Source organism: Vulpes vulpes, unplaced genomic scaffold, assembly GCF_048418805.1.
Source record: "Vulpes vulpes isolate BD-2025 unplaced genomic scaffold, VulVul3 u000000657, whole genome shotgun sequence".
NCBI classification, from domain to species: Eukaryota; Metazoa; Chordata; class Mammalia; order Carnivora; family Canidae; genus Vulpes; species Vulpes vulpes.
The window spans coordinates 1988395-2016182 of NW_027325810.1; the positions used below are offsets into that span (position 1 = coordinate 1988395).

General features: G+C 53.6%; 1 protein-coding gene across 1 annotated transcript; it reads left to right on the forward strand.

The window, feature by feature from the left end:
• Nucleotides 1-719: 719 nt before the first annotated feature.
• Nucleotides 720-27777, forward strand: ATP6V1B1 (ATPase H+ transporting V1 subunit B1). The gene is made up of 14 exons (XM_026017829.2): nt 720-978; nt 6200-6255; nt 18509-18607; nt 18811-18904; nt 19460-19537; nt 20397-20536; nt 20928-21029; nt 21610-21707; nt 23099-23222; nt 23387-23537; nt 23763-23845; nt 24641-24745; nt 25843-25972; nt 26041-27777. The coding sequence occupies exons 1-14, from the start codon at nt 861-863 to the stop codon at nt 26202-26204; spliced, it is 1542 nt and encodes a 513-aa protein (XP_025873614.1). The 5' UTR covers nt 720-860; the 3' UTR covers nt 26205-27777.
• The last annotated feature ends 11 nt before the right edge of the window (nt 27778-27788 follow it).

Here is a 27788-nt window from a genome sequence, read left to right on the forward strand (position 1 = left end):
CAGTGGGCCGAGCTACCACCTAGTGTCCACCTTGCCTGTCCAGCCGCCCGTGCCACGGACTGCGTCAGCCACTTGACACCAGGAGGGCTCCTCTGTTTGTCCTTTCTGCTCTGAGCTGAGGAGTGTCAGGGCAGCCCTCCTGCATGAGCCCCGGGCGGGAGGGGGGGGGGGGGCGCTATGGAAAGGTGAGGCAGGGTCCTGTGATAAGGTGGAGGGACACCTTCCCTGTTCCTGCGAAGTTCTCAATACTATGAGACAGAAAGGCTTAAAGAGACCCAAGTCTGACGGAGGAGACATAAGCTCAGCTCTTTGGGGGCCCAGAGTCTAGGGCAGCGACAAGAGAGAATTGTCCAAAGGGCATGACCAAGGAAAGACACCAGCCGTGTGCTGGGCCCAGAGTGCTGGAGGAGGCAGAGAGGGCTTCCTGCGGAAGGCGGCCCTGGAGCTGGCATAAGAATGATCCTCTAGATGTTCCAAAAAAGATGCCAGTGGAATTGTGCGGGGGGAGAAGTGCCCAGGCACTTCTGTACCCGGTAAGTGCAGGGGGTGCAGGGTGAGGACTGGCGGAGACGCTGAGGCAGACACCAGGGAGGGCAGCCTGCCAGGAAGGGCCGTGGTGGGAAGCCGGGGAGGGGCCCTCAGGTCCCACAGGGAGGAGAGCCGCCAGCCCTGCCCCTCCCCACCACCTGCTGAGGTGGTTAGGGCACCGCCCCACCTGGAGGAGCTCAGCAGGGGGCAGGTTACCTGCTCCCAGCGGCGGGCAGCAGGCAGGGGCGGGGGCAGGGGAGGGGCGGCTGGTCACGTCTCCAGCTCCAGCCGGGTGCAGGCTCCGGTACTCCGCTCCTGCCTGCTGCCTTGCCATGGCCTTGAAGGTAGACAGTAGGCCCGGGGGGCTCCCTGGCAGTGGCTGTGGCCTGGGCCCCGCCCGAGAACACATGCAGGCCGTCACCCGGAACTACATCACCCACCCCCGAGTCAGTGAGTACAGCCCCCGCGGTGGGTGGGGTTGGGTGGGCTGCTGGTGGCTCTGCTTCTCAGGCTCAGGGCACGAGATGATCTGAGACAGAGGAAGATCTGGGGGGGGGTGGTGACTCGATGGACCGCCTGGACAAGGGGCCCCCCTCTGTAGATGGAGGGATGGGGTCCCCACCCAGGCTAGCCCGCGTTCTCAGGATGGGGAAGCCACTGCGAGTGCTGTCAACGGGTCCGTGTCACCTGGGCCTTCTCCGGGCAGGTGTCTGTGTATAAGCCACGTGCCTGGGTCTGCTCACGCTCCCACCCTCACCTGGGTGAGGATATGTGTAAATCTGTGTGGCAGCTTGCATGTGTGTATGATCAGAGTGAGGAAACATGTGACAGTACCTGTGCACGCTTTTACACTCAGGGTGAGTGTGTGTGTCCACGCATGAGCGTGTGGCTCACGGGGAGAACGTGGGTACGCGGCCAGGGGATGTCGTGTGTCTGTGTCCATACAGCTGGGTGACGGAGAGTGTGTGCTGTGGCCTTGGGTGCCGAGGGCTCGGAGGGGGCGATCCCGAGGTGCGCCGGTATCGAGGGCCCAGACACCAGTAGGGCTCTGAGGGCCAGAGGGAGCACCCCCTCATCTCTCCTTGCCAAGGTCACTCTCCAGTTCTCAGGCAGCCCAGCTCACTGGAGTAAACCGGCCTGTCCAGCCCCAGCCAGGCAGGGCCTGAGGCTCCTGACAGGGTGTGTTTGGGGAGAAGCTGGCCTAGCACCCCCGCCCCCCCAGTTACCCAGGCCATAGGGGGAGGGGCCACCTGTCAGGGCAGCCCGAGAGCTGGGTCTGCATTGAATGGGGCTGGCATCCACCCAGAAGGGACCAAGTGCCCAGTGGGCAGGCCCAGGGTGCAGGGAACAGCCTGGGGTGTGGAGGCACCTCCAGAGGCTGGAGGCAGGCACCGGGTGGGGCACATTCCAGCAGAGGAGAAACTGAATGGGACCAGGTCTACCCTGGAGGCCCTGCAGGCCCTGCCCTGTGTAGGAATGGGGGAAGAGGGAAGCCCAGATCCTCCCCCTGGGGCCAAGCAGAGGTCAAGGCGGCCCAGAAATACCCAGCGACTGGCCCCCCCTTGGGTCCGAGCCCAGGCCCGGTGGGGACCTGAGCCCAGTTGTCCAGCCCAGCCCTGCAGGCTCCCCCCATCACTCCTGCAGCGTGCTGTCTGGGGGCCCTGCGGGGTACAACCTCCTCCAAGCCAGTTCTCTCCAGCTGGCACCTTGTTTAGAGTCAACAAGCCCAGGTACAGGGAAACATCCAGGAGTCCTGACCCAGGCTGGATCCCAGGGGTGGCAGCGTCCCCGTGTTTGCTTGTGTGTCACTTCACGTGGCCCTGACCCAGGCAAATGCGTCACAGCCCACGGCTGACCCACAGACAAGCTGCGTGTGGGGGAGCCCCTGCACCCCGACTCTGCTCCCCACCTGTATTAAAGATGTTTCTGCACTGACGAAGGCTCCCGCCTCTGCTTGGGCTGCATACCAGGGTCCCCGCAGGGAACCGGCGCCCCAGCCCCACCAAGAGCCTCCCCCCACCCAGGAGCTGACCAGATTCCTCAGGGTGCTTGGGCCCCTACAGCTTTCTCTGCTTCCCGCCCCCTTCCTCCTCTGGGGCCTGAGGGGTTTTGTCTGTGAGGGGTGAGGATGGGGGTGCAAACCCTAGACTGCTGCCCTGTTTGCTAGAGGCAGGACCCCTGTAGCTCTCCCAGCCGGCCTTCTACCCCAGGACTCTGGGGACCTACCTGCTTGTGAGCAGGAGAACTTTATGTAGAGACAGAAAGAGCCTAGGGCGAGAGCTGGGGGTCCAGAGGGACAGGGATGGGGCAGCTGGCTCCCAGCCCCAGAGCGATTCCAGCAGAAGGCCTCCTGGAGGAGGTGCCCTCAACAGGCCTGAGACCTTAAGGGTGATTTCACTGCAGAGGCAGAGGGAATGGGCCAGAAAGGAGGGAGCAGGGTACAGGGGAGGGAGGGGACGGGGGACTGAATCCCAGCAACATCCTCCCGGAAAGGAGGGACCCGTCTGCCACCCTCAGAGCTAGAGCTCTTTCCCCAGGGGAGGAGGTGGCATGGAGCTTTACCTGTTGTGTGGGGCAGAAGGTGCCAGGCTGGGGCAGGGGCAGCGGGGAGGGGACAGGGCCCAGCACGAGCAAAGGTCGGGCCCACAGGCTGTCAGGCCAGCTAGAGAGGTAGAGCCGGGTCAGGTCACCCAGAGGCTGGGGTGCCAAACCTCGGTTTCCCCCGCTGAGAGGCCGAGGAGGTCACACCTGGCAGGTCTTCTCAGAAGCCTGGGCTTCCAGCCCCTGCCCTCCCTCCCCTAATCCCTCAGAGGGGATCAGGGAGGAGGTGCGGGACCTGCTGCCCCGGGCTTGCCCCCACCGGGCCTCCTCACGCCTGGGCGCCCGGCTGAGCCCTCTCCGGACGTTGCAGGTGTGGCCGGGCAGGCCCTAATTAGTGGGCTGCTGGAGCCCCCGCTGGGCCTTTGACGGGGAAGCCGAGGGGAGTGGGGGCAGGGGGGGTCCGCCTGCGGCCCCAAGTGCAACCCGAAATGTCAGCGAGGACAAAGGAGCAGGGGAGGGGCGGAGCAGAGGGAGGGAGGGTCTGGGAGTCTCCGGAAGGCCTACCGACTGCTGACCGAGAGCCCCTCCAGGTCTTGGGGCCAGCCCCCGCCACCGCTGCCCCGCCTTGCACCTCACCAGGGTGGAAGGGCCGGGCTGAGGCTGCTGGGTGAGCTGGGGGCTTGCAGACCACACTGGGCACCCAGCCCAAGGGCCCTGGCGCCCTCCCACCCCCCTCACCCCTGCTCCCCCCACCTCAGGAGTCCTCCCCAAGGTAGTGCTATGACGGTGAATGGGCACCCAGCTGTGAAGGAAGGGAGGAAGTTGAAAGATTGGACTCTGAAGCAGAATTAGAAAGAGTCCCCCAGGGCTTTGTGGACCTTGGGCCCTACCCACCCCCAGCTCCCCCTCCCCCGCGCCCTAGCCCACCGGCTTGTGTCTTGCTTCTGCCTTCACAGCCCACGACTGGCCTGGTATTTTCTCTATAGGGCCACCCAGAGGCCAGCTCTTCCCAGGGCTGGATCAGCTGTGCCTGGTCCCTTGGGGTGGCCTAGAGAGACGCCCACTTGGAGAGCTCAAGGAGAAGGTGGAAGGTGGGCAAAGGAAGTGAGCAATCAGCCCTACTTGCCAGAAGTTGGGCTGCAAAGGGCAGCAGCCGTGCAAGGACTGGGGCCCAGGGAGTGGTTTTTAAGTTGGGAGATACCAGGATCATCTGGGGGGCTCAGGAATGAGCACCTCCCCTTGGCTCTGGTCCCTATCCCTGATTCCCGGGTCCTGGGATGGAGCCACTGAGTTGTGGTAGCTCAGCAGGGGAGCCTGTTTCTCCCTCTCCTCCACCCCTGCTCCTGTGCTCTCTCTCTCAAATAAATAAAATCTTTTTTTTTTTTTAAAGAAACATAATGGAAAATACCAGAGCTTGCTTAGTGGGAGGGCCACCAGAGATGGGGGCACTGGGCCATTGCCCTCGGGAGCAGCCATCTCTGGGGCCCAGGCCTCGGGGCCAGGGAAGGTTGGCTGAGGAGGGAAGGTTGGCTGCGTCCCCCATGGAACCCGAGGAAGCTGAAGGAGTTCCCCTGCTCCGGGTGCAAGCCCCATAGAGCGGGTCTTCTGTGCCCTCGTTCTTGAGTTTTCCCAGCAGTCCTAAGCTCAGAAGAGCCTTGCAAACATCCCCACGAGGATCACCTTGCCAGTTGGTCTTTCTAGCCCAAGTCCCAGTGAAAGGAGCGTAGATCAGACAAAAATGAGGAGTTTGAGCACGAAGGCCCAGACTGGGGAAGACGTGAGCAGGTGGCGTTTAGTTTCTCTCGGAGAGGGGTGACTGGGCACCAGGCTTGCAGGAGGGCAAGTGGCTGGGAGCCACTGTGTCTGATGGGAAGGAAGCACAGGGCGGGAACCCAGCCCCAGCTCTGCCTCAAGCGCGCTGGGGGACCCTGCGCTAGGTTTTTCACCTCCATTCTCCTCTCCTTTTGAAAAGAGGGTTAGACCACTCTCCCCTCTGATGACCTTCAATCTGTGAGTGACCCAGTGATCCTCCAGGCGCTCTGTCCTCCTGCCTCGTCAGGGTCCCTCATCCCAGCTGTCCCACTGGTGCTTCACAGGGACCCCAGGGAAGAGCTATGTATTCCGGGGTCGTGAGTGGGGGAGAGTCCCAGGGTCTCCCAGCTAGGCCCTAGCAGAACCAAGATAGGCTTCCTGTCGGCCAGTCAGTCCATGGCTTTCCTATTGGGGTCCCTAACTGGAGTTCAGGGCTCCTCAACACTGGGCTCAGAGGCTCCCTGTAAGCTGAGCTCATTTCCTCATTTGTGGATCTCTCCAGCCACAGGGACTGGCACATTCTTCTTCCCCCTTCCTTGTCATTCTTTCCTTCCAGGACCCTCCCTGGCAAGGCCTCACGGCAAAGCAGGGACCCTGGCTGGTTTTCCTCACAGGTGTCTGCACCACCCACCACCTGGTGTGCACTCACATGCGCACAGGTACATAGGCACCCGTGCACACAGGCCCACAGGTGCATGCATGCACCCAGGTGCACAACACACAGGCACACATGCACACAGTTGTACACACACAGGTGCACACAGGCACACAGGCGCACACACAGGCACACAGGTGTACACACACACACAGGTGCACGCACGCACACACACAGGCGGTGCCCAGTCAGTGCCGGATGCTCCCAGACAGACACAGAGGGTAGTTCTCTTCTCATCTCTAGCTGGGGGCCAGAAGCTTTTGGAAAATGTTGTGGGTCAGAGAGGAAGGAGTGGGTAAGATGGGGGCTGAGGCCAGAGGGGAAGCCGGCTCAAGATAAGAAAGACCTCTGCTGGCTGAGGGGGAGGAGAGGACTCTGAGGGGCCTCTGCCCTTGCCCTGGCCCTCCCCCCAGCCTCCTGCAGGTGTCCAAGCCAGCGGGGGGCCCTGCGGGCAGGGGCATGACCCTTACAGCAATGGTGGCTGGCCCTGTCACAGCTAATGACCCTGACAGCCCAGATTGGGAAGAGGGTGGGGGTGGTGCATCCAGGGACGGAAAGCAGAGGATGCCTGTGTGTGTGTGTGTGTGTGTGTGTGTGTGTGTGTGTGTGTGTGTTTCTGGGTGTCTGGGTGTGACACCCTCACCGGCCTGCACTCCTCTCCAGCCTACAGGACTGTGTGCAGCGTCAATGGGCCCCTGGTGGTGCTGGACCAGGTCAAGGTAAGACTCTTCCACCTCTTGCCAGGCCCCAAGGCCAAATCCCAGGACTCTCTAGCCCGCCCTGTAGGATTTCTTCTAAATTGCCCTGTCCCTGGCTGTCCCCCTTGGGCCCGCCTGTCCCTTCTAATTCCCTGTCACCCCTCTCCACCCGCTTCCCCCCTAGCTGTCTCCTCAGCCACCCCCTTCCCCTTCCCGCCTTTTCAGTGCCCACCCCACCCCCTCTGGGCCTTCAGGGACCCACACCTACTGCCCAGGACTGGGGGATTCGGGTGATTGTGCCTCTTTCCTCATCAGTAGAATGGTTGTATTGAGCTTGTTCACAAGCTGGACTCTTCCATCTGCTTCTTTTAAGAGGAAGAGAAGGCCGAAGAACAATGCCACCTAGCTCTTCTCCCCAGCTCAAGGTTCTCAGAGGCTTTCGGAGTACCTCAGCCTGGGAGCCAGCAGCGTGGGTGGTTCACAGAAAGAAGTGGGAAGTGGGCTCCCATGTGTCCCCCGGGGAACTGCAGGACCCCGGCACAGACTGGTAGCATTTTCAATTTGGGGTTGGGGATTCTTAAGGCATAAGGGGCCCTGCAAAGGTACTAGATCACTCTGCTGTCCCTCTTCCACCAAACAGTTCCACCCATCAGGCTCCCACCCCACACAGGAAAACTGGTGCTACCTTTGAGTCATCCCTTCCTGGCCCCAGTCTATCAGTGCCAACGATCCATCTGTCAGCAGTCGCCCACTCCACTGCTCCCTGATTATGGCCATGGCCTCTAGGCCCCCCGCCGGGCGCCCCCTGCAACCTGACCCGTTCACTTCCCTGCTTCAGACTCACCCAGCGTCTTCACTCAGGCTCTACATCCCACAGGTTCCTGCCTACCTTCCCACTCTCCCCTCCCTCCTTGGAAGTCCACCCTGCCCCTGCATGGAGCTGCCATTTGCTGTCTTTGCTCCTATTTTCCCTCCGCCTCTCCTACTACCTTTCCCCCATGCCTTCCTCTGACTCATCCCCAGGGCTAGCTGAGAGGTCACTTCTAGAAGTTTCACCCAGGCCCCTGGGCCATGAGCCTGCCCCTCCTCTCCCTCTTCTGTGCTGCCCCGTTGGCAGCTCCTTTAAGCCATTTGGCCACATGTCCCCTCGCTGTAATATCCCTCCTATTACTCACTGCTCCTGAGTACTCATACCGCACAGCCCCACACCGCACTTTAACTGAACACCCGGTCCATTGTGGGTACTCAGTTAGTCAAAGGAAGGGTGAGTAAATGAATGAGATGTATGAATGAATAAATGTCAGAATGACTAAATCTGACCCTCTCATTCCTGGAAACCAGATCCTGAGTTCATCCCATTTGACCCACTAGCGTTGGGGGGACCCTGGGAGGAAGTGTGATGGAGTGTCTAGGCGGGTATGCACGGGTGTCACGCAGCCTGACTCCGACTCCTCCACCCCATACTTCCTACCAGCTACCCGTCGGTTGGAGATGGGCTGCGTCAGTGCTGCCTGAGAACTTGTTACAGATACGGATCCAGGGGCTCCCACCCAAGACCAACAGAATCAGAAACTTCGGGGGGGGGGGGATGCAGAGAAGTCAGTCTTTATTTTTTTTCTTCTATTTTATTTTTTTGTAAATTTATTTTTTATTGGTGTTCAATTTGCCAACATACAGAATAACACCCAGTGCTCATCCCATCAAGTGCCCCCCTCAGTGCCCATCACCCAGTCACCCCCACCCCCTGCCCTCCTCCCCTTCCACCACCCCTAGTTCATTTCCCAGTTAGGAGTCTCTCATGTTCTGTCTCCCTTTCTGATATTTCCCACTCATGTTTTCTCCTTTCCCCTTTATTCCCTTTCACTATTTTTTATATTCCCCAAATGAATGAGGCCATATAATGTCTGTCCTTCTCCGATTGAGAAGTCAGTCTTTACAAGCCCTCCGGGGGACGTGATGTTCCCTGAAGTTTGAGAAGCATCGATCCAGGCGTGCAAATCCGAGTTTCCTCATCTAGTAAATGACAGGAGCGTTGTGGTGCGGATCAAATCAGAAAAATGTATTTTTATTTTTCTTCCTTGAGAACAGCTAGCACTAGCTCTGCCTGGAATGCAGAAGTGCTAACGTGCCTGAGGGAACAGTCGCTGCCACCTGCTGCCCCGGCTGGGGTTTGGAGGCTCAGTACCTTTCCAGACATCCACTCTCCCAACTATTAAATGGGGCTAGACGACGAGGAAACAAGCCAGACCCCTAGACCTACGGTACCGCGGTGCTTAGTGCTTAGTAGATGCGTCTGTAACTTTCTAAGAGCAGGAAGAATGACAGGGTGTTGGAGAGCCCCAGAGAACCCTGGACTTGCAGAAGGAAGGAAAAGCAGCAGTGGTGTGTAGTCTCCTAAGTTCAGGAGATGGAGAGGACAGCTTATGTACCCGTCGGGGCCCACACCCCCTGCCCTCCTCCTGGGTTACTTGGGCAAGATGCCACAGTTCCCCTTCTCCAGCGCCACCTCCTGCCCAAATCGAATCACACCCGCAATTATGCTTCCGGCTGCCTTCCTCAAATGGAAAAATTGGGGGGGGGGGGGAGAATTTTATGTTGATTGAAAGTCCTGGGATCCCTGGGTGGCGCAGCGGTTTGGTGCCTGCCTTTGGCCCAGGGCGCGATCCTGGAGACAGATATCCCTGGAGACGATCCTGGTATCGAATCCCACGTCGGGCTCCCGGTGCATGGAGCCTGCTTCTCTCTCTGCCTGTGTCTCTGCCTCTCTATCTGTCTCTGTGACTATCATGAGTAAAAAAAAAAAAAAAAAAAAAAAGATTTAGAAAGTCCCTAGCCCAGGGAATAAGGGCCTCGAAATTGTAGCAAACCTCTGATACTGTGTATCCATGTTCCTGCTCTTTTTTCTAGAGGTAATTTCCATGGTTTCCTCTGATTTTTGGAGATCTGGGTGTAGAGTGTAAAAGGCTAAACCCCTGAGTGTAGACTGTAAAACTGACCCCTGTAGACTATTAAACTTCCACACTCTCAGCCCTGATCTCACAAACAGTCACACAGTTTGTGCAAGCATTACAGAGGAGTCCCGTTAGCTGGCAGCCACCTGCCTGGGGTGCTTCGGGGCTCACTAGGGCAGTGGTGTTTAAACTTGAGCACGCGGGAGGATCCCCCGAAGGATTCTTGGGGTCCCCACCCAAAGTTCTGATTCAGGACAAGTTCCCAGGTGCTGCGCTGCGGCTGCGTTGGGGACACATCTGCCAACTGCTGTAGTCTGATGTAGGCCGGTCCTTGCTGAGACTTGGAGAAAGCGCTTGGTTCCCAACGTCTGTGGCTGCTTCCAAACTTTTAAAGGAAAAAGCTTCAGCCCTGAAGACGATTTCCAAAGGGGGGTTCCCAAACCGCCCTGGGCATCGTCAGGAGGGGAGGACTGGGAGGCCGGCGCTTCCTCCAACCAGCCCTGCGGGGCTTGCAGAGAAGTCCCAGCCCTCGGAGCGCGGTGCGGGCTGCAGCTCCCGTCTGCCTGACCCCAGGCTGGCTGCGGACTCGGCTGGCCCCCAGCAGAGGCGGTGGGTGGCACTGACCCCCCCCCCGCAGTCCTCCTAGAGCCCAAGGGTGGGCGTTGGGAGAACCCCGCTCCGAACGGGCTCCTGGGGTCAAGCGCACGGCCGCGGCCTGGGATTCGAGCCTCCGTCCCTCCGCACTGCGCGTTCCGGCGTGAGCGCCCCCGCCCCGTAACCCGGGTACCCCGGGTGCACACGCGCAGGGCCGGACACTGTCCTCCGAGGGGCCCCACTACCGCTCCACGGGGGGGGCGGGCCTCACAGTCCCCCGGCACCTGGCTGGAAGCTGCGCCGCGCACTCGCCTTCCTCCCGCCGCGGCCGCCCCCGCTCCCTCCGCTCCTCCGCCCTCCGTCCTGCGCGGCTGTCGCGGCCTTCTGCCACCCGGTCGTCGCCGGCCCCGCCGCCCGCCTTCTGCAGGGCCCCCCCCGCCGCCCGCCTTCTGCGGGGCCCCTCCGCCGCCCGCCTTCTGTGGGGCCCCTCCGCCGCCCGCCTTCTGCGGGGCCCCCCCGCCGCCCGCCTTCTGCAGGGCCCGCCGCCCGCCTTCTGTGGGGCCCCTCCGCCGCCCGCCTTCTGCAGGGCCGCAGCCCGCCTTCTGTGGGGCCCCTCCGCCGCCCGCCTTCTGCAGGGCCGCAGCCCGCCTTCTGTGGGGCCCCTCCGCCGCCCGCCTTCTGCAGGGCCGCAGCCCGCCTTCTGTGGGGCCCCTCCGCCGCCCGCCTTCTGCGGGGCCCCCCCGCCGCCCGCCTTCTGCAGGGGCCGCCGCCCGCCTTCTGTGGGGCCCCTCCGCCGCCCGCCTTCTGCGGGGCCCCCCCGCCGCCCGCCTTCTGCAGGGCCCGCCGCCCGCCTTCTGTGGGGCCCCTCCGCCGCCTTCTGCGGGCCCCGCCCCGGCCTGCGCTCCGCCGCGCAGCTTCCGGGTTCCCGGCGCCCAGGCCCCCAGGCCAGGCTCCTGAGGCCGCGCAGCCCTCGCTCCCGGGCGCCCTCTCGTGGTCGGCGAGCCCCGCCGCGCGGTCCGCACCCCTGGCCGAGCCCTGCGCCCCCGGCGACCCCGCTGCGGGTGGGGGGGCGAGGAGGTGCGCTCCCGGCGTCCTCGGCGCGGCGCGGGGCGTCCAGGTGGGCCCTGCAGGTGCCCGGGGTGCCGGGGTGCGCCCCGCCCCGCCCCGCCCCGCCGGGAGCTCGAGCCGCGCCTCCGCCGCCCAGGCCCCTAAGGTCACTGTCTTAGGCAGAGGCGGGATTTGATGGAGAAACGACGGTGACAGCCAGTCGCACCCTTGGACATCCCACGTTTTTATTACGTTTTAATCACCAAAAAATTAAAAGCTTGCTCCTTGGAACGAGTGAAACAAGAAAAGGCGCGCGCGTGAGCGTCCGGACGTCCTTGTCCCCGGCCTCGCGCCCAGCCAGGGCTGCGGCCTCCTGGAGCCTGGGGCCTGCGTGTCCCTGCACCGACGCTCCGCGGGCTTCCAGGCTTTGCTAAAATACCCCTTTGCTGCTGGGCCCCTCGCTGCGGGAAGGTGGGTCCCCGAAATGAAGTTGCAGGTTCAAAACCTGCAGACTGGCAGAGGCACTGAGGTGGGCCCAGCCCGGCCAGCCCGCGGCAGCCTGCGTGGGGACCACGACCCAGCACCCCCGCGGGCCTGAGCATCTCTCCCGATGATGAAAACTGTCCTGCCCCGCCTCTCCTTATGCTTCCGTACCCTCTTATGGGTTTGGATTTCACTTTCTGCAGCGTGACATCCTCCTACACCTGGAGGTGCACACTTTGAGCTGTGGGAGCTCTTTGTCCGTTGTTCACATTTGCTTACGGCCTCTGCCATACAGAAATGTCCAACGTTTATACGATCAAACCTCTCTGGTTTTTCCTTGATGGCTTCTGGATTTCTTTTTCTTTTTTTCTTTTTGGCTTCTGGATTTCTCATCTTACTTAAGACATCTCTCTTCTCCAGCTTTTCTAGAAAAGCGGAGGAAACGAAACAAGAAAAGCTCTTCTAGTATTTTTATAAAACCTTTATATTTAAAGGTCATAAATGCCTGGAATGTGTTTGTGTTTACGATGGGGTATCTTCTACGTAGATAGCTGGATAGGTTAGCACCATTTATTCAATAAGTTCTATTTTTCCCCTGTGAAGTAATTTGCCACATTTGTTCTACAACAGTCTCCTAAAATCTGATCTGTCTCTGGACTCCGACCTGCCCCACCGATCCATTTGTCTGCTACGCACCATCACTTAACCATTTGACTTCAGCAGCTTTAGAGCACATTTCAATGTCTGACAAGGCAAGTCCTCCACTCCGATTTTTTCCATAACTATTTCTGGATATTGTCAGACACTTAATATGAATTTTAAGATGATTTTGTTAAGTTCCAGAAGAAACAATAATCCAGTGGGAAGGCATTTAATTTATATGCTTTCGAAAAGGATTTACATTTTTATGACAGTAGGTTGTTCTGGCTTGGAAAATAGTATTGTTCTGCATCTGCTCAGGGCTTGTTTTATGTCCTTCAGTAAGGTTTTATTATTTTCTTGCACCTCTCTTGTCAAAATTATTTCCAGATATTGTATGAGTTTGGGCCTTATTATAAATAGAACATTTTTCTCCATTTCCTTGTCTATTTATGGCTGGAATAGAAAAAAAGAGATTCTTTTTTAGTTTTTTTTTTCATTTTATTTTTACTAAACTATGGTTGACACACAGTAATGCAAGGGATTGATTTTTACATATTTATCTTGTATACAGTTGCCAATCTCTTTTACTAATTGTTTTTTTTTTTTAACTAGAGCCTCTTGAGTTTTTCTATATATACATTATCATCTGCAAACAAAGGGACTTCTGTCTCTTTTTACATCAGCACACTTTAATTTTACTTGTTATTTTGAAACAATTTCAAATTTATGAAAAATTGTAAAAATAAAAATAGTACTAGGAACATCCGTACACCTAGTTGTTAACATTTTACCCCATTTGTTTTATCTTTTGCTTTGCATGTGTAGGCGTATGTGTGCATAACTTTTTCCTAGATCTTTCAAGGGTAAGTTATCCCCCAAAACTTGTATTAATTTTCAAAGAATAAGGATATTCCCTTACATAACAACAATAGTTACCAACTTCTGAAATCTACACTTATATGCTCATCTGGGACCATCCATATTCCAGTTTACCAGCTGCCCTAATAAAGTCTTTTTTTTTATTTTAAATTTAAATTTAAATTTTTTTATATTTTTTATTGCAGTTCAATTTGCCAACATATAGCATAATACCCAGTGCTCACCCCGTCAAGTGCCCCCCTCAGTGCCCATCACCCATCACCCCGACCCCCCTTCCACTACCCCTTGTTTGTTTCCCAGAGTTAGGAGTCTCTCATGTCCTACTAAAGTCTTTTATAGCATTTTCTCCCTCCAGCAGAGGGTCCAGCCTGGAGTCAGGTTCAGCCTCTAGTCGTCGTCATGTCCCTGTAGCCTCCTGTAATCTGGAACATTTCCACATCCTTTCTCTGACATTTCTGAAGAATACAGTCTCCTCTCACTATGTTATATATATATTTTTTATAAAATAAAAAAGATTCTCCATTTACATTTATTAGTATACTTTTAAATTTCTTTTTTTGGTCTTATTGTATAAACTATAATTTCCAAAACAATATTAAGTAACAATACCAATATGGGCATCTCTGTGTTACTGATTTTATTAGAAATAAAAATGGATTTGGCATTTCACCATTTAGAAGCTTGTTGATGTTGGTTTGGTAAATGGTCTAGTTAGTGTTCAAGGAGTTGCCTTCCTTTCCCGTTTTACATAGGATTTTATTAGAAACACTGCTGAGTTTTAGCAAAAGCCTTTTGGGTTTCTATTTACATAATCCTGTGGGGTTTCTCTTTTAATCCGTGTTTACAAAAATAATTCCCTATTATTACAAATTATATTGTCAAATGTTCACAAATTTCTAGAGGTTGATTGATCTAGGCTTATGTTCTTTTAATAAACCCTGTTTAGTCATGCCTGTTTATTTGGTACACTGTTTGATCTGACTGTCTAACAGTCAATATTTATATTGCATCTATATTTATATTTATATTATATATATTTATATTTATATTTATATTGCATCTATATTTATAAGAGAAATTGATCTACTTTTTTTGAGAGAGTTCCATCTTTACTATATTTGGGGTTTAGGAGGTTTTCTTTTTTATAATTTCATTTCCTTCTAGTGTTTCTTTTCTGTTCATCATATTACATTGGCTGGTTCTTCCAATGTAATGCTGAATAGAATGATGGATAGCAGGCCTTGTTTTGTTCCTAATTTTAAAGGGACTGTTTTATACGTTATATCAGTATGATGTTTTCTGTAGTTTGTGAGACTGCTTTTTGGAGTTAAGGAATTTCCCTTTTATTCTCTGTTTTCAAAGGGTAGTTTTGTTTTTTATAATTATGGATATCATGATTCTTTAATCTCAAAGTTTTTGTTTTTAATCGGGGATAGTTTTGGGGTTTTTTTCTTACTTTTTCTGGAATGTTTTCAGATGATCACAGGTTTTTTAATCCTATAATCCATTAATAAGGTAAAGTACATTATCAGATTTCTAATATTAGATTAACCTTGAATTCCTGGAATAATTCCAACTTGGTCTTTTTAATTTGTATTTGTGTGTATTTGTTTTGTTTTTATTTTTTCTTTTTTAAAAAGATTTTATTTATTTATTCATGAAAGACATAGAGAGGCAGAGATACAGACAGAGGGAGAAGCAAGCTCCCTCCCCACTGGGATCCCGCACAACCTGAGCAGACACTCAACCACTGAGCCACCCAGGTGCCCCCTCATGTTTTCTTTTATCATTTGGTTTGTAATTTGATCTTTTTTATACTTTGCTGGTTTTGGTTTGTTAGTATTTCGTGTAGAACTTTTTTTTTTCGTGTAGAACTTTTGCATCTATATTCATAAGTGGGATTGCCTATAATTTTCCCTTAATTATCTTATTTTGTATCAAGGTATTCCTTGCCTCATAAAATCAGTTCAAGACCATTCCTTTTCCATTAGTCTTTTGAAGAGCTCAAGAAAGTTTCAAATAATTTGCTCTTTGTCAGAACTTGTAAAACTATCTGGGACTGATGTTTTCTTTGTGGAAAGATTTTGCACTATATGTACCATCTTAAAGATTGTAGGACTAGGGATCCCTGGGTGGCGCGGTGGTTTGGCGCCTGCCTTTGGCCCAGGGCGCGATCCTGGAGACCCTGGATCGAATCCCACATCGGGCTCCCGGTGCTTGGAGCCTGCTTCTCCCTCTGCCTATGTCTCTGCGCCTCTCTCTCTCTCTCTCTCTCTTTCTCATGAATAAATAAATAAAATCTTAAAAAAAAATTTAAAAGAATTGTAGGACTATTCCAGCTTTCTTTTTTTTTTTAATATTTATTTATTTATTTATTTATTTATTTATTCATGATAGTCACACAGAAAGAGAGAGAGAGAGGCAGAGACACAGGCAGAGGGAGAAGCAGGCTCCATGCAGGGAGCCCGACGTGGGGTTCAATCCTGGGTCTCCAGGATCGTGCCCTGGGCCAAAGGCAGGCACCAAACCGCTGCGCCACCCAGGGATCCCCTATTCCAGCTTTCTATTTGGTTTTTAATCAGTTTTGTTTTGAGTTGTTTTCTTCTAGAACTTTAGTCATTTCACCTAAGGTCTGAACTATATTGCATACAGTTGCTCATAATTCCCTTCTATTACTTTTGAATATTGTTAGTATAGCTTTTGTATAGTTATTAGTACTATTAGTATATTAGTATAGTATCACAGTACTATTAGTATAGTTTTGACTATTTTACCCTAATAATTATTTATGTCTTTGTTCTTTTCTTAATGTTTATCAGTCTATTTTATTAGGCTTTTCAAAGAACCTATTTGGCTTTTAATCTTCTTTGTTATATTTTCTCTGTGTTCATGATTTCTGCCCTTTATTATTTCTTCTACTATATTTTTTTTATGTTTTTCTTTTAAATCCAGTTAACATACAGTGTAACATTACTTCAGATGTACAATATAGTGATTCAACACTTCCATGTGTCACCTGGGGCTCATCATGACAGGTTCACTCCTTAATCTTCATCACATATTTCATCCATCCCCCTCCCCTACTTTACTGGGGGTTTTAATGCTATCATTTTCTTTAACTTTTCATGTTGCATACTCTTAAACTTCCTTAATTTTTTTCTAGCATAAGCATTTAAAGCTTAAATGTGGGGCACCTGGATGGTGCAGTTGGTTAAGGATCTGATCTTGGTTTCAGCTCAAGTCATGATCTCAGGGTTCAGAGATCCAGCCCTGTGTTGGGCTCTGTGCTCCGCATGGAGTCTGCTTGAGATTTTCTCCCTCTCCCTCTTCCCATCCCCCTTGTTTGCTCTCCCTCCCAAATAAATAATCTTTAAAAATTAAGATAAAGTGTAAATGCATATAAGTTGATATGTAGTTTTCATTATTATTTAGTGCTAAATATTTTCTAACTCTACATTCTTCTACATTGGTTTTTAAATTGCCAAATATATGAATGTTTTTATTTCCTTTTTTTTTTAAAAAAAAAGATTTTACTTATTTGAGAGAGAGATCAACAGAGCACAAGCAGGGAAACAGGGGGGATCAGCAGAGGGAGAAGGAGAAATGGGCTCCCCACTGAGCAGGGTGTTTGATGCGGGGCTCCATCCCAGGACCCTGGGAATTATGACCCTAGCCCAAGGCAGATGCTTAACCAAATGAAGCGCTCAGGCACCCCTTGTTTTTTATTTCTAACTTGTTTTGATTATGGTCAAAAAGCACGGTAGAGCCGATTTATTCTATATAGGTCATGGTGCAAGGAGAGGTCCTTTCTTATTCTTTTCCGTTTCATTTATCATTTCAGTTCTGATTTCTTCTAACATCCAAGGAGTAACTTAGAGGAGCACTTTAACTTCTTAGGATTTGAGGAACACTGTGAGGAGGGATGTCATCTTTTTACCATTTATTTTTATTAGATTCTGATTATGACTTATTCCCTGAAGTAACAATTCCCCGGGAAGCAAGGTGAGGGACCCTGAAGGTAGCTACCCACCGTCTCCAGTACCTCCCCTGGAAGAAGGCACAGGTGCAGGGCTTAGGTCTCTTGGGGGTGACAAGAGCTGAAGCCACTGTCAGTGGGGAGGGTCGGCTCTCCCAGCCCAGCTTCCCCGGTCCAGCTTGTAGCCTCTTCTGATTCCGGAGCGTGTGTAGAGCGTAGAGCTGGGGGATTCCCTTGGGGCAGACCTCCTCCTGCCCAACCTACCTGTGGTCCTAGTGGGACACCTAGTTGTTTTTTTATAATTCACATATCATAAACTTCATTCTGTTAAAGCATAGTTCAGTGGTTTTTAGTATTTGCACATAGCTGTGCAACTACACTATCCGATTCCAGAACGCTTTCATCGCCTCCAAAAGAACCCTGTACCTATTAGTTGTCACCCTCAAGCCTCCCTCCTTCCAGACCCCAGCAACCTCTAAACCTTCCTGTCTTATGGATCTCTTTCAGATACTTCGTATCAATAGAATCGTAGAAAGCGTAACCTGTTCTGTCTGGCTTCTTTCGCTACTTAGCATGTTTCTAAGGTTCATCCTTGTAGCATGGATCAGTATTTCATTCCTTTTTAAGGCTGATGATATTCCATGGTGTAGATACATCATCTTTATCCATTCATCATCTGTGCACATTTGGGTTGTTTCCACTTTAGGGCTGTTATGAACACCGATGCTACTTGCATATGAACATTTATATACATTCATACACAAGTTTTTGTGTGGTCACATGTTTTCATTTCTCTTGGGCTTATACCTGGCAGTGGAATTGCTGGGTCATGTGGTATTTCTATGTTTAACCCTTTGAGGAAGGGCCAGAGTTTTCCAAAGTCGCCACACCGTTTTACATTCCCACCAGTAGTGTGTGACAGTTCTGAGTTCTCCACCACCCTCAACCACACTTGTCATTATCTGTCCTCTCACTACAGCCTTATTCATGAGTGTGACATTGTGTCCCCTTGTGGTTTTGATCTGCATTTCTTTGCTGGCGAATGATGCTGAGTATCTTACATGCTTATTGGTCATTTGTATTCTTCTTTGGAGAATATCTTTTTTCAGAATATTCCTGAAACCTATGAGGATGACATGTGAATCAGCCCTAGCCCTATGGCTAGGGAAAGACTGCACTGGTACAGGGGGACACCTGACAGCCCAGGAGGGCACTGTGGTCTGCGGAGGCAGAAACAATGGTGCTGTTCATGGGACCTAAACAGCCATCGTAATTACTACGTCTTATTGAGCTGTTACAGGTCGTGGGCACCAGCTAATGACTTCACATATGTCACTTTCTCACCACAGAAGCCCTATGCAATATGTATTATTATTTATTATCCTCATTTGAAAGACAGGGAAAGTAACACTCAGAAACATTAAGTAATTTCCATAACATCACATAATTTCTAAGCATCAGAGCTTCAGTTCTCACCCTAAAGTCTTCCAACCCTAAGGTCAGTGCTCCTACCGGTCCAGGTGCACTGCGTCCCAAACAGAATTCAAACGCCCCACTTCCAGCCCCTCGAGTTCACTTCTAATAGTGCCTGGTCACAAAAGGGGACATAGAAGCTTGAGACTGGGTCCAGGAGGGATGGTGGGGGAATAGGGACTTCACCTTTGGTCTCATGGTTGCTCTGGCTGCTCTCCCCTCCTGCCAGTTTGCACAGTATGCTGAGATCGTCAACTTCACCCTCCCTGACGGGACTCAGAGAAGTGGACAGGTGCTTGAGGTGTCTGGGACCAAGGCAATTGTTCAGGTAAGCGGTGTCAACGTGATGTTGGCTGGTTGGATGAATGAACAAACCCACAAAGTTCCTGTCTTATAAACCCTCATGGCAGGAAACATCCTATTTTCCCCAAGACATCTTGCCCAGAGCTGGGTACAAAGGGAGCCTAGAATGGAGGGCCACATTCTCCCCAGCAAGACCCTTATTAGAGTACCTAACCTCTTGTCCCACAGGTGTTTGAAGGAACCTCTGGGATCGATGCCCAGAAGACCACCTGTGAATTCACAGGGGACATCCTACGGACTCCAGTGTCAGAAGACATGCTGGGTGAGCGGGTAGTGCTCCTCTGTCCTACCAGCCCAGCTTCCCCGACCACACACTTGGCACACTGCCTTGTCCTTGCCTCTTTGCCTGTCTGCCTCTGCTGTGAGTTCTTGGAGGTCAGAAGTTGTGTCTTCTCTCTTTGACCCCTGGGTCCAGCTCAGAGCCAGACGTACAGCTGATGTTCTGTAAACAAGGAAGACTGGTTCGATGAGCTAGGGGCACAGTAGGTGGTCATCTATTTGGGGTTAGGCTGAAACAGAATGCACGTCCCCTAATTTTCTCCCAAGATCTGCCATACCTGGCCCTCTTTTCAGCCTTAAAACCCTTCATTAGAGTCATTTCATGGGCCAAGGCCTCACCTGTAAAGATTTCCAGGAGAGGAAGTAAGCTCCTCAGGGAGACAGTCACTGTAGCCAGCTCTCTGGGGGTAACTGAGGGCCGAGGGGAGAGGGACATGTGAGGGGCGGTGAGAGCCGGTGGTGGTGTGGAGGGTGGACAGGAGCGAGGGAGACCTAGGGCTGGCCCTGAGCATCCCCCAACAGCCGCCTTCACCCTCAGGTCGGGTCTTCAATGGTTCCGGCAAGCCCATTGACAAGGGGCCAGTGGTCATGGCAGAGGACTTCCTGGATATCAATGGTGAGTGGCCAGCAAGAGGCTCTGGACAGCTTTCGGGACCCACTCACCCTCCCCACCCCCAGCCGGCCTCTGCCGCCTTGCCCTTGCCCTTGGAACTTCTGCCCCAGGGGCAATCAGCCAGGGCTCAGCCACAGGTCAGTCAGACCGCCAGGCAGACTGGGTACATGAGGAGAATTGCAGAGCCTCTCTCTGCCCCCCAATCTGCTGCAGAGCCTGAAATGCTGGCATCAGACTTCCTTCCTGCTCCTCAATGCCACCATCAGGTGCAAAGTTCCAAGGGTGCCCCAAGACCATCACTCTCCTGCCTTCCAATTCCCTGTCCCTGCCTCTCAGAGCCACCTGGGTGGCTTGCGGAGCAGATACAGCCAGTCCCTGTGGGATGCCATCCTGAGTCCTCCAGCCCTGTTAGTTCTGAGGACCAGAGGGGCCCACAGAAGTCGTGGGTGGCCTCAAACCACTTGGGAAGTCAGAGGCAGAGCACAGAATACACATCCAGGGCACCCTCAGTTCCTCTGAGCCCCGGACAACACCTGCTCAGCCTCGGGGGCCTCAGCCGGAGCTGCCCCCTGCCTGCTGCTTCTAACGTGCCAGGCAGCACTGTCCAAGGGAGCCCTGGACCGTGGCTGTTTGAGTACAAATTAATTCAAACGGAATGTACTTTCATTTCAAAACCACATTTCACATGCTCAGCAGCCACACGTGGCTCGGGCTACTGTACTGGGTTGTGTAGTGAGAGCACATTTTCATCATCACTGAAAATTCTGTTAAATAGCGCTGCTTTGGAGTCTGGGGCAGGGCTGGGGGAGGACAGGGATGGACCTGAACTCTTGATCATGGATCCACGCTCGCCACCTGCCAGGCCAGCCCATCAATCCCCATGACCGCATCTACCCCGAGGAGATGATTCAGACGGGCATCTCTCCCATCGACGTCATGAACAGCATTGCCCGTGGTCAGAAGATCCCCATCTTCTCAGCAGCTGGGCTCCCCCACAACGAGGTGAGGCCTGCAGGTCCTGCACACAGGACCAAGAGGGAGGGATGGGGCAGAGGCCAGGGCTGGTGAGCCAGTGAGGAGGGTCTCCTGAGTCCAACAGGCAAGGACCGGCCACGCAGGGGTCATTGCCGTCCAGACTGGCAGCTGTCCTTTGGCAGCTCATGGACTCAGGGCTGCATAAGAGCTCCTTGTGTCCCCAAGTGTCCTCCACCGCGAGGAAAGCAGTAGGATCTGGGGCAGCCCTTTCATCTTTCTGGCCTTGGATCCTTCCCACAAAGGCCTTGGCAGGAGGATGGACTGGAAATTACTCCACCCATCATCCTCAGTGGTGCTCAGTGGTCTGGGCCCGGGGCTCTGGTTCTCATGCCCTTCCCTCCAATCCACTCCACCGCAGATTGCTGCCCAGATCTGCCGCCAGGCTGGGCTGGTGAAGAAGTCCAAGGCTGTGCTGGACTATCATGATGACAACTTTGCCATTGTCTTTGCGGCCATGGGGGTAAGAGGAGCTGGGCAGATTGGCAAGTTCTGAAAGCTGTGGGCAGGCAGCCTTGTCTCTCTTGGATCCTGCTCTGTCTGATATGATGAGGGAGGCATCATCCTTCTCCTTGAGCAGCTGTCAGAGTCCAGGCCTATCTGGTGGGAGAGGCAAGAAGAGCATGACTGAAGTGGAGGGCGGGGGCTGGGGTGGCACTCAGTATAGGACAGTGTGTCCCTCAACGTACTCCAAAGGACACGGTAGCTATAGGATGAGCCCAGGGTGGCCTGGAGGACGGGAAAGCCAAGGGAGCAGGTACTGTGGGGCCCTCAGAGGGCCCAAGAAAGGGTTAGCAGAGAAGCAGCTGCCTAGGTGAGGGGTCGGGATGGCACTGAGCAGAGCTCAACCTGAAGAAATGTGAACTTCTCTTTGGGGGCCTGATGGGCTCCCACCCAGGACTGGGCAGCAAACCCAGCCCCTGCCTTCTCAGGTGCTGGGTCATCCCAGGGACTGTTAGCCAGTCAATAGGCTTTACTGAGAAGAGATGGGATGGGCCAGGGCCCCAGCCCTCAGGCTCCAGCCCTCCCTGCTGTGTGTCCAGGTGAACATGGAGACTGCCAGGTTCTTCAAGTCTGACTTCGAGCAGAACGGTACCATGGGGAATGTCTGCCTCTTCCTGAACTTGGCCAACGACCCCACGTGAGCCAGCCCCTGGTACCCAGACTGTCTTCAGGCAGCCGACCCCATCCCCCCTCAAAACCCAGAGTGCCAGAGCTCACGAGTCTCCCAGAACCACAGCCATGGGCCAGGGTTGGGAAAACAACCCCTTTCTGTGCAGACGGGGAATCTGAGGCTTGGTAAGGGCTAGGGTTAGCCCTCGGAGAGACAGAGGGAACTGGACCTCAACCCCACCTGCCACCTGCAGCCCCTCTGTTCTTCCCAGTATCTGCGTCCAGCCACTGTCCCCAGTCAGGGCTCCTTATCCTTGAGTCACTTCCACAAAGTCACCACTAAAGAGATATTTCCTTAATCCATTTGTTTACAGAAACTGCTGGTTTTCATTTTAATTTTCTTATATGGCTACAGTTGACACAATGTCACATTAGTTTCAGGCCTACTACATAGTGATTCAATTTCTCTATAATTTATGCTGTGCTCACGACAAGTGTACCTGCCACCTGTCACCAAGTAGCATTATGATAATACCATGGACCGTATTCTCTATGTAACTAGAAGCCTGTAACTCCTGCTCCTTCACCCATTTTGCCCAGCTCCCAGCTCCTCCCTCTGCCAACCATCAGTTTATTCTCTGTGTGTATAGGTCGGATTCTGCCTTTTGTTCGTTTATTCATTTGGAAAGACTATTTGTAAAGTTCAGAAAATATGAGTTTACATCCGTGGGTCAGGTGGATGAAAAAAAATGCTAATAAACTGTGCCAGGTACTGAAGTTGCTCCAAACACTAAAGTAACAGAATTCTGGAGGCCCAGGCGACATGACCAGGGAAAAGACCCACTGGCACAGAGCTTGAGGACTGAGAGAGCCTGCAGCCAGAGGAAGGGACTCGGGAGAGCTCAGAGTGGAAAGGGGCTGCCAAGCGGGCAGAGCAAGCAGAGGGACTCTCACACTAAGTGGCTCTGGAGTATGGGAGGAGCCTCACAGAGAGAATCCAGACAGTGCTCCAGCTGAGCCAGGCCGGGAGGGAGCCTGGGGAAGAGACAGCTACAGCCGGAGCCCTGCCCCTGCCTGGCGCTGAAGGCCAGAGCCCCTCACCTTCAGGGCCCCCTGGGACAGGGTGCTGTCATCCTCTCCACACTCTGGGCCCTGCTTGTCCTACTCTCACCCAACTCCCTGCCTGTCCCAGGCTCCCTACCCTTTCCTCCCGTGGACGGTGGAAGGGAGGAATGCCAGATTTGGTGAACTGCCCACCCCCAGGAAGCAGAGCCCTGACTAGGTGCCTGGGAGATGGGGCTCATCCTTCCTACCCACTCCTCTGCTCCTGTGCACTGTGAGATTTCCACTCAGCACTTGCAGCTCGATGGCACACAGGCCTAGGCCTCTGGGCTCTCTAAACACTGGCTGTACCTCCAGGATCGAGCGGATCATCACCCCACGCCTGGCACTGACCACTGCTGAATTCCTCGCCTACCAGTGTGAGAAGCACGTGCTGGTCATACTGACCGACATGAGCTCCTATGCAGAGGCTTTGCGGGAGGTGAGGCAGCTGGTGAAGGGTGTCAGGGCCGTGCCTGCCTCTCCCTGGTCCCTACACCCCGAAACTTGCCCATCCAAGCGTGCCCCCACTGCATTTCTCACAGTTGCTGAACCTCCCACTCAGCCTCTTGCCCCCCTTCTTACCCAGCAACACTGATATTGCAGGTCTCAGCTGCAAGGGAGGAAGTGCCTGGGCGCCGAGGCTTCCCGGGATACATGTACACAGACCTGGCCACCATCTATGAGCGGGCAGGCCGCGTGGAGGGCCGCGGAGGGTCCATCACCCAGATCCCCATCCTCACCATGCCCAATGATGGTGAGTCTCTACTGCAGCCCCTGCCTTCCCTTCCCACTGGGATGCTTCAAAGGCCCGTGGTTTTTTGCATAGGTGCGCAGTGGCTCTGTTCCTTCCTCAAGATGTGCACTGTCTTTTCATTGCCTCCACATACCCCATCACTCCCATGAGAGGAAGAGAACCCACTCGACCTGGGTGGCTGGAGACGTGGGCCCCATCTACAGGGACCGGTGCGTTTCCTTGCAGATATCACCCACCCAATCCCAGACCTGACGGGCTTCATCACAGAGGGACAGATCTACGTGGACAGGCAGCTTCATAACAGACAAGTACGGTCCCCTCCCGACCCACTCAGTGCTCTCCTCACCACCTCCGGGGACACTAACAGGTGTCGCACCACCAGCTGCGCTTCGTTTCTCTGTGAATTAGGAGGGGCCAGGCAAGGCTGACTCCAAAGAGGAGTTGACCCAGGGAGACTGTGGTTCACAGACACTTGTGGTACACATCCAGCCTACCAGACGGGGGCATCTCATCCCTCTGATGCTGGGTTTCCTCCTCTATAAAATGGAAATAATGGCATTTATCACTCGGTGGAGTGCACCGTGGAGGATCAAGTCAGTCGGCATATGGAAAGGATCCCGCACATAGTAGATACTCAGTAAATACCACTTGTTGTTCCTTCCCAGTGATTTGCTTTGGTGAACAAAACAAGGAGTAAGTGACACAAGCAGATGGTGAATAACGTGCCAGCTGCTTAGACAATGTGTCCCCGGCCGAGGTCGAAGGCAACCCGTGTCTTTTCCCTCTTTGCTTAGTAGTTTCCTTCTTTGCAGCTATTAAGCTTCAACCTGGTTTTTGTCCAAATTATCAAAGGTCTTGAAATGCTGACTTTCATTACCTAAGTCAGGTCATGTCTGCCGTCCACCTCCTGTCCAGGAGCACACGAGCCGACAGTGAACACCTAAGCCCTAGAATCTGTGGGGACAGGGGCGCAGGGCATGACCTGCCCAGCTGTGCGGGAGGAGCGAGGGGCAGGCCCTCGAGAAGCCCAGGGGCCCAGGGACAGGAGGCACAAGCAGGGGTAGGGAGGGAAGGGAAGTCTGGACCGCCTTCTGCTCCCCCAGATCTACCCTCCGGTCAACGTGCTCCCTTCCCTGTCTCGGCTAATGAAGTCGGCCATCGGGGAGGGCATGACCAGGAAGGACCACGGAGATGTCTCCAACCAGCTGGTAAGGGGGACACAGCATGGGATACGCTGGCTTCAGAGGAGGCCGGAGCTTTCCGGGGTGGCCTCAGCCCACCTGGGCCCGCCGGGCTCGCGCCCCTGGCCCAGGGGCTTCCATGAGAATCTTCGAAGTTCCTTGGGGGCCTTGCCCAGGGACCTAGGACTGCCCAGGCTTCAAGCTGTTCCCTTACAGGCCTGGACTCCACCTTGCTGTCTTGGTCAGGGCCCCCAAACCTGAGCTGCCTGCCCTTTTCCTGTCAGGGGTCTGCATGGTCCAGTCCTGGGTGGAGAAGGCTGACGCTGTGGGGGCCTGGCTCAGGGCAGGCGTAGGAGCCGGGGCACTCCAGTGCCACCCCCACCCAGGTGGTACCAACCTGGTTGGGGAGGGGCAGCCTTGAGTCCTGTGCTTGGTCCGCGATCCTGAGGTCTAGGCAGGACTTGCAGGGCCGCCATTCCCCCCTGCTCCTCACCCCCCGCCCCCTGCCTGTGCCTGCTTTGCAACCCCTTTGCTTGGGCCACAGTGTCTCTGCATTGCCTGCCTCTTTGCCTTTACCTCTTTTTTCCCTCCACCCCAGCACATGTGGGGTCTTGGCCCCCAGGCTGTGAGCTCCTTGGGGGCAGGCCCTCAATAAATGTGAAGTGCTGCTGCCCCCCCACCCCCAAAAAATTCCACCACATTCCCTCAAGTCACTCAATAAGGAGAGGAAAGACTCGGCTCTGACAACCAAACCAGGCGGCAGTTCTGGGAGAAAGTGGTAGATTCCAACATGGTACCAAAGCAGGACACAAAACCAAGGTGGTCTCGTCTCACCACTAGGGAGGAAGGGGAAGAAAGGAGATTGCAAAAATCACATTTGTGGGATCCCTGGGTGGCGCAGCGGTTTGGCGCCTGCCTTTGGCCCAGGGCGCAATCCTGGAGACCCGGGATCGAATCCCACATCAGGCTCCCGGTGCATGGAGCCTGCTTCTCCCTCCGCCTGTGTCTCTGCCTCTCTCTCTCTCTCTCTCTCTCTCTGTGACTATCATAAATAAATAAAAATTTAAAAAAAAAATCACATTTGTTGGAAAGTATAAACCATACTCGCCCCCGCCCCCCGCCAGTACGCCTGCTACGCCATCGGGAAGGACGTGCAGGCCATGAAGGCCGTGGTGGGGGAGGAGGCGCTCACCTCCGAGGACCTGCTCTACCTGGAGTTCCTGCACAAGTTCGAGAGGAGCTTCATCAACCAGGGTGAGGCGGCTGGGGGCGCCCTGGGCCGGGGGTGGGGGGCGCACGGCCCTGACCCTGCTCCTCCCTAGGCCCCTACGAGAACCGCTCGGTGTTCGAGTCCTTGGACCTGGGCTGGAAGCTGCTGCGCATCTTCCCCAAGGAGATGCTGAAGCGCATCCCGCAGAGCGTGCTCGAGGACTTCTACTCCCGCGAGGCGCCGCCGCAGGCCCCCTCGTCCGACACCGCGCTCTAGCTTGCCCCAGCCCTGGGCCCACGCCTGGGGACCCCCCCTGCCCGGGCCCAGGCCTCTCCCTGCACTCCCCGCCCCAGAGGGAGATGACAAGCCCCTGATTGCACGCAGGGAACCACCTAGAGAGCTTCACGAGGCCCAGGCCCCAAACCAGAGCAGTTAACCTGAATCTGTCTGCGCTTTGGTGTTTTTTCCTCCAGGTGCAGCCAGAGTTGGAACCACTAGTATAGAGACTGCAGGGTAACCCAGGTAAAGATAGTGAGGGAGAACTTGAAGAGGTCCCGGGACACACTCTCCAACCCCACATATACGTAGGGTTTGTTGCCATTCTTAGGATCCTAATAACCTCAGAAGCAACAGCCCACAGAATCTCCCAACTTCCAGGAAATCCTCAAGCTTTGTGTCTGCAAAGCATTGTCACTTTTTTCTTAATTTGGAGCCAGGTGTTAAGGCTTCACCTCGAGCAGATGCCCAGTAGAATTTGCTAGGAATGCTCAGGAGGGGTGCAGACTCCTCAGACCCCTGGGGTTGGGAGGCAACTGGGCTACCAGAGGAAGTTTCCCTGGAATGAGGGAGAGCTGCTTCAGGTGAGCAATCTGCATTTTTGTCCCTCCCTGTAGGTCACTATGGTCTTGGGAGATCCTCCCCTCTCCTTCTTGGATTTCTCTGGGGGAAATACCAGGAATGATGGGACATAGAGGGGAGAAGGTAGTTAGAAGTGGGGGGTGTAGTCTGGTATAGCTAGAGTTGACCCCTGGGGCCTCAGTAAACCTCTCATGAGCTTCGGATCCCTAAGAAGGGATGGAACGTGGATAGTCCAGTGACACTCAACATTGATTGCTTGACTACTATATCCTGTAAAAACTTAAAAGGCGAACTGAGGAAAACACCAACAACAAATATATAAAGGGTTACTGTGTTAATAAGTCTTACAAATCCAATAAGAAATACTTTTTAAATCCTCAGAGAACAATGTGAAGAAACAGATGATTTCCAGAAGAGAAAAACACCAATAATTGTTTGACTTTTGGTAGTCCTCAAATTAGAACATTTCCACTACCAAATTAGCAAATGTTTTTAAAAAATCAGGTTTTAGGGCTGGTGGTAATGGTCTAACTAGTTCCTTTTTTAATAACAGCAAATTCATAGATGGCTGACTCTGTCTCACTGCTTGAATCCCCTCCCTCCTTGTGAAGTAGGTAGTATTACTCCCATTTTGCTGATGCAGAAACTAAGACATAGAGGTCCAATAAGTCACCCAAAGTTACGTGGCTGATGTGCAGGGTACCTGCTGCTTCAGTGCAGGTAGAAGTGTAAAGGAACATAAAACCTTGTTGATGGGCAGCTTGCAAACACTAACAATTTTAAAAATGTTCATTTCCTTTCACCTAGTAATTCTACTTCCAGGAAATCCATCTCAAGAAAATGGCCAAGATGAATCATTTTGTTTTCTGCCGCACATGTGAAATGATGGCACATCCATTATGATGTTGACCCATGGTGGCGTCATAATGTAGTCTCGGATGCGCCATGACAACGGCTGCTAGTTCACAATAAAACGCTAGACGGAAACGAAGTACAGGAAAA

Bases quoted from the DNA above. Each gene is read 5' to 3' on its own strand.
- ATP6V1B1 (XM_026017829.2), top strand. From the start codon at position 861: ATGGCCTTGAAGGTAGACAGTAGGCCCGGGGGGCTCCCTGGCAGTGGC. The intron at 20,537-20,927 runs GTGAGGCCTGCA...ACTCCACCGCAG, and splicing joins CTGGGCTCCCCCACAACGAG to ATTGCTGCCCAGATCTGCCG. The intron at 23,846-24,640 runs GTACGGTCCCCT...CTGCTCCCCCAG, and splicing joins GGCAGCTTCATAACAGACAA to ATCTACCCTCCGGTCAACGT.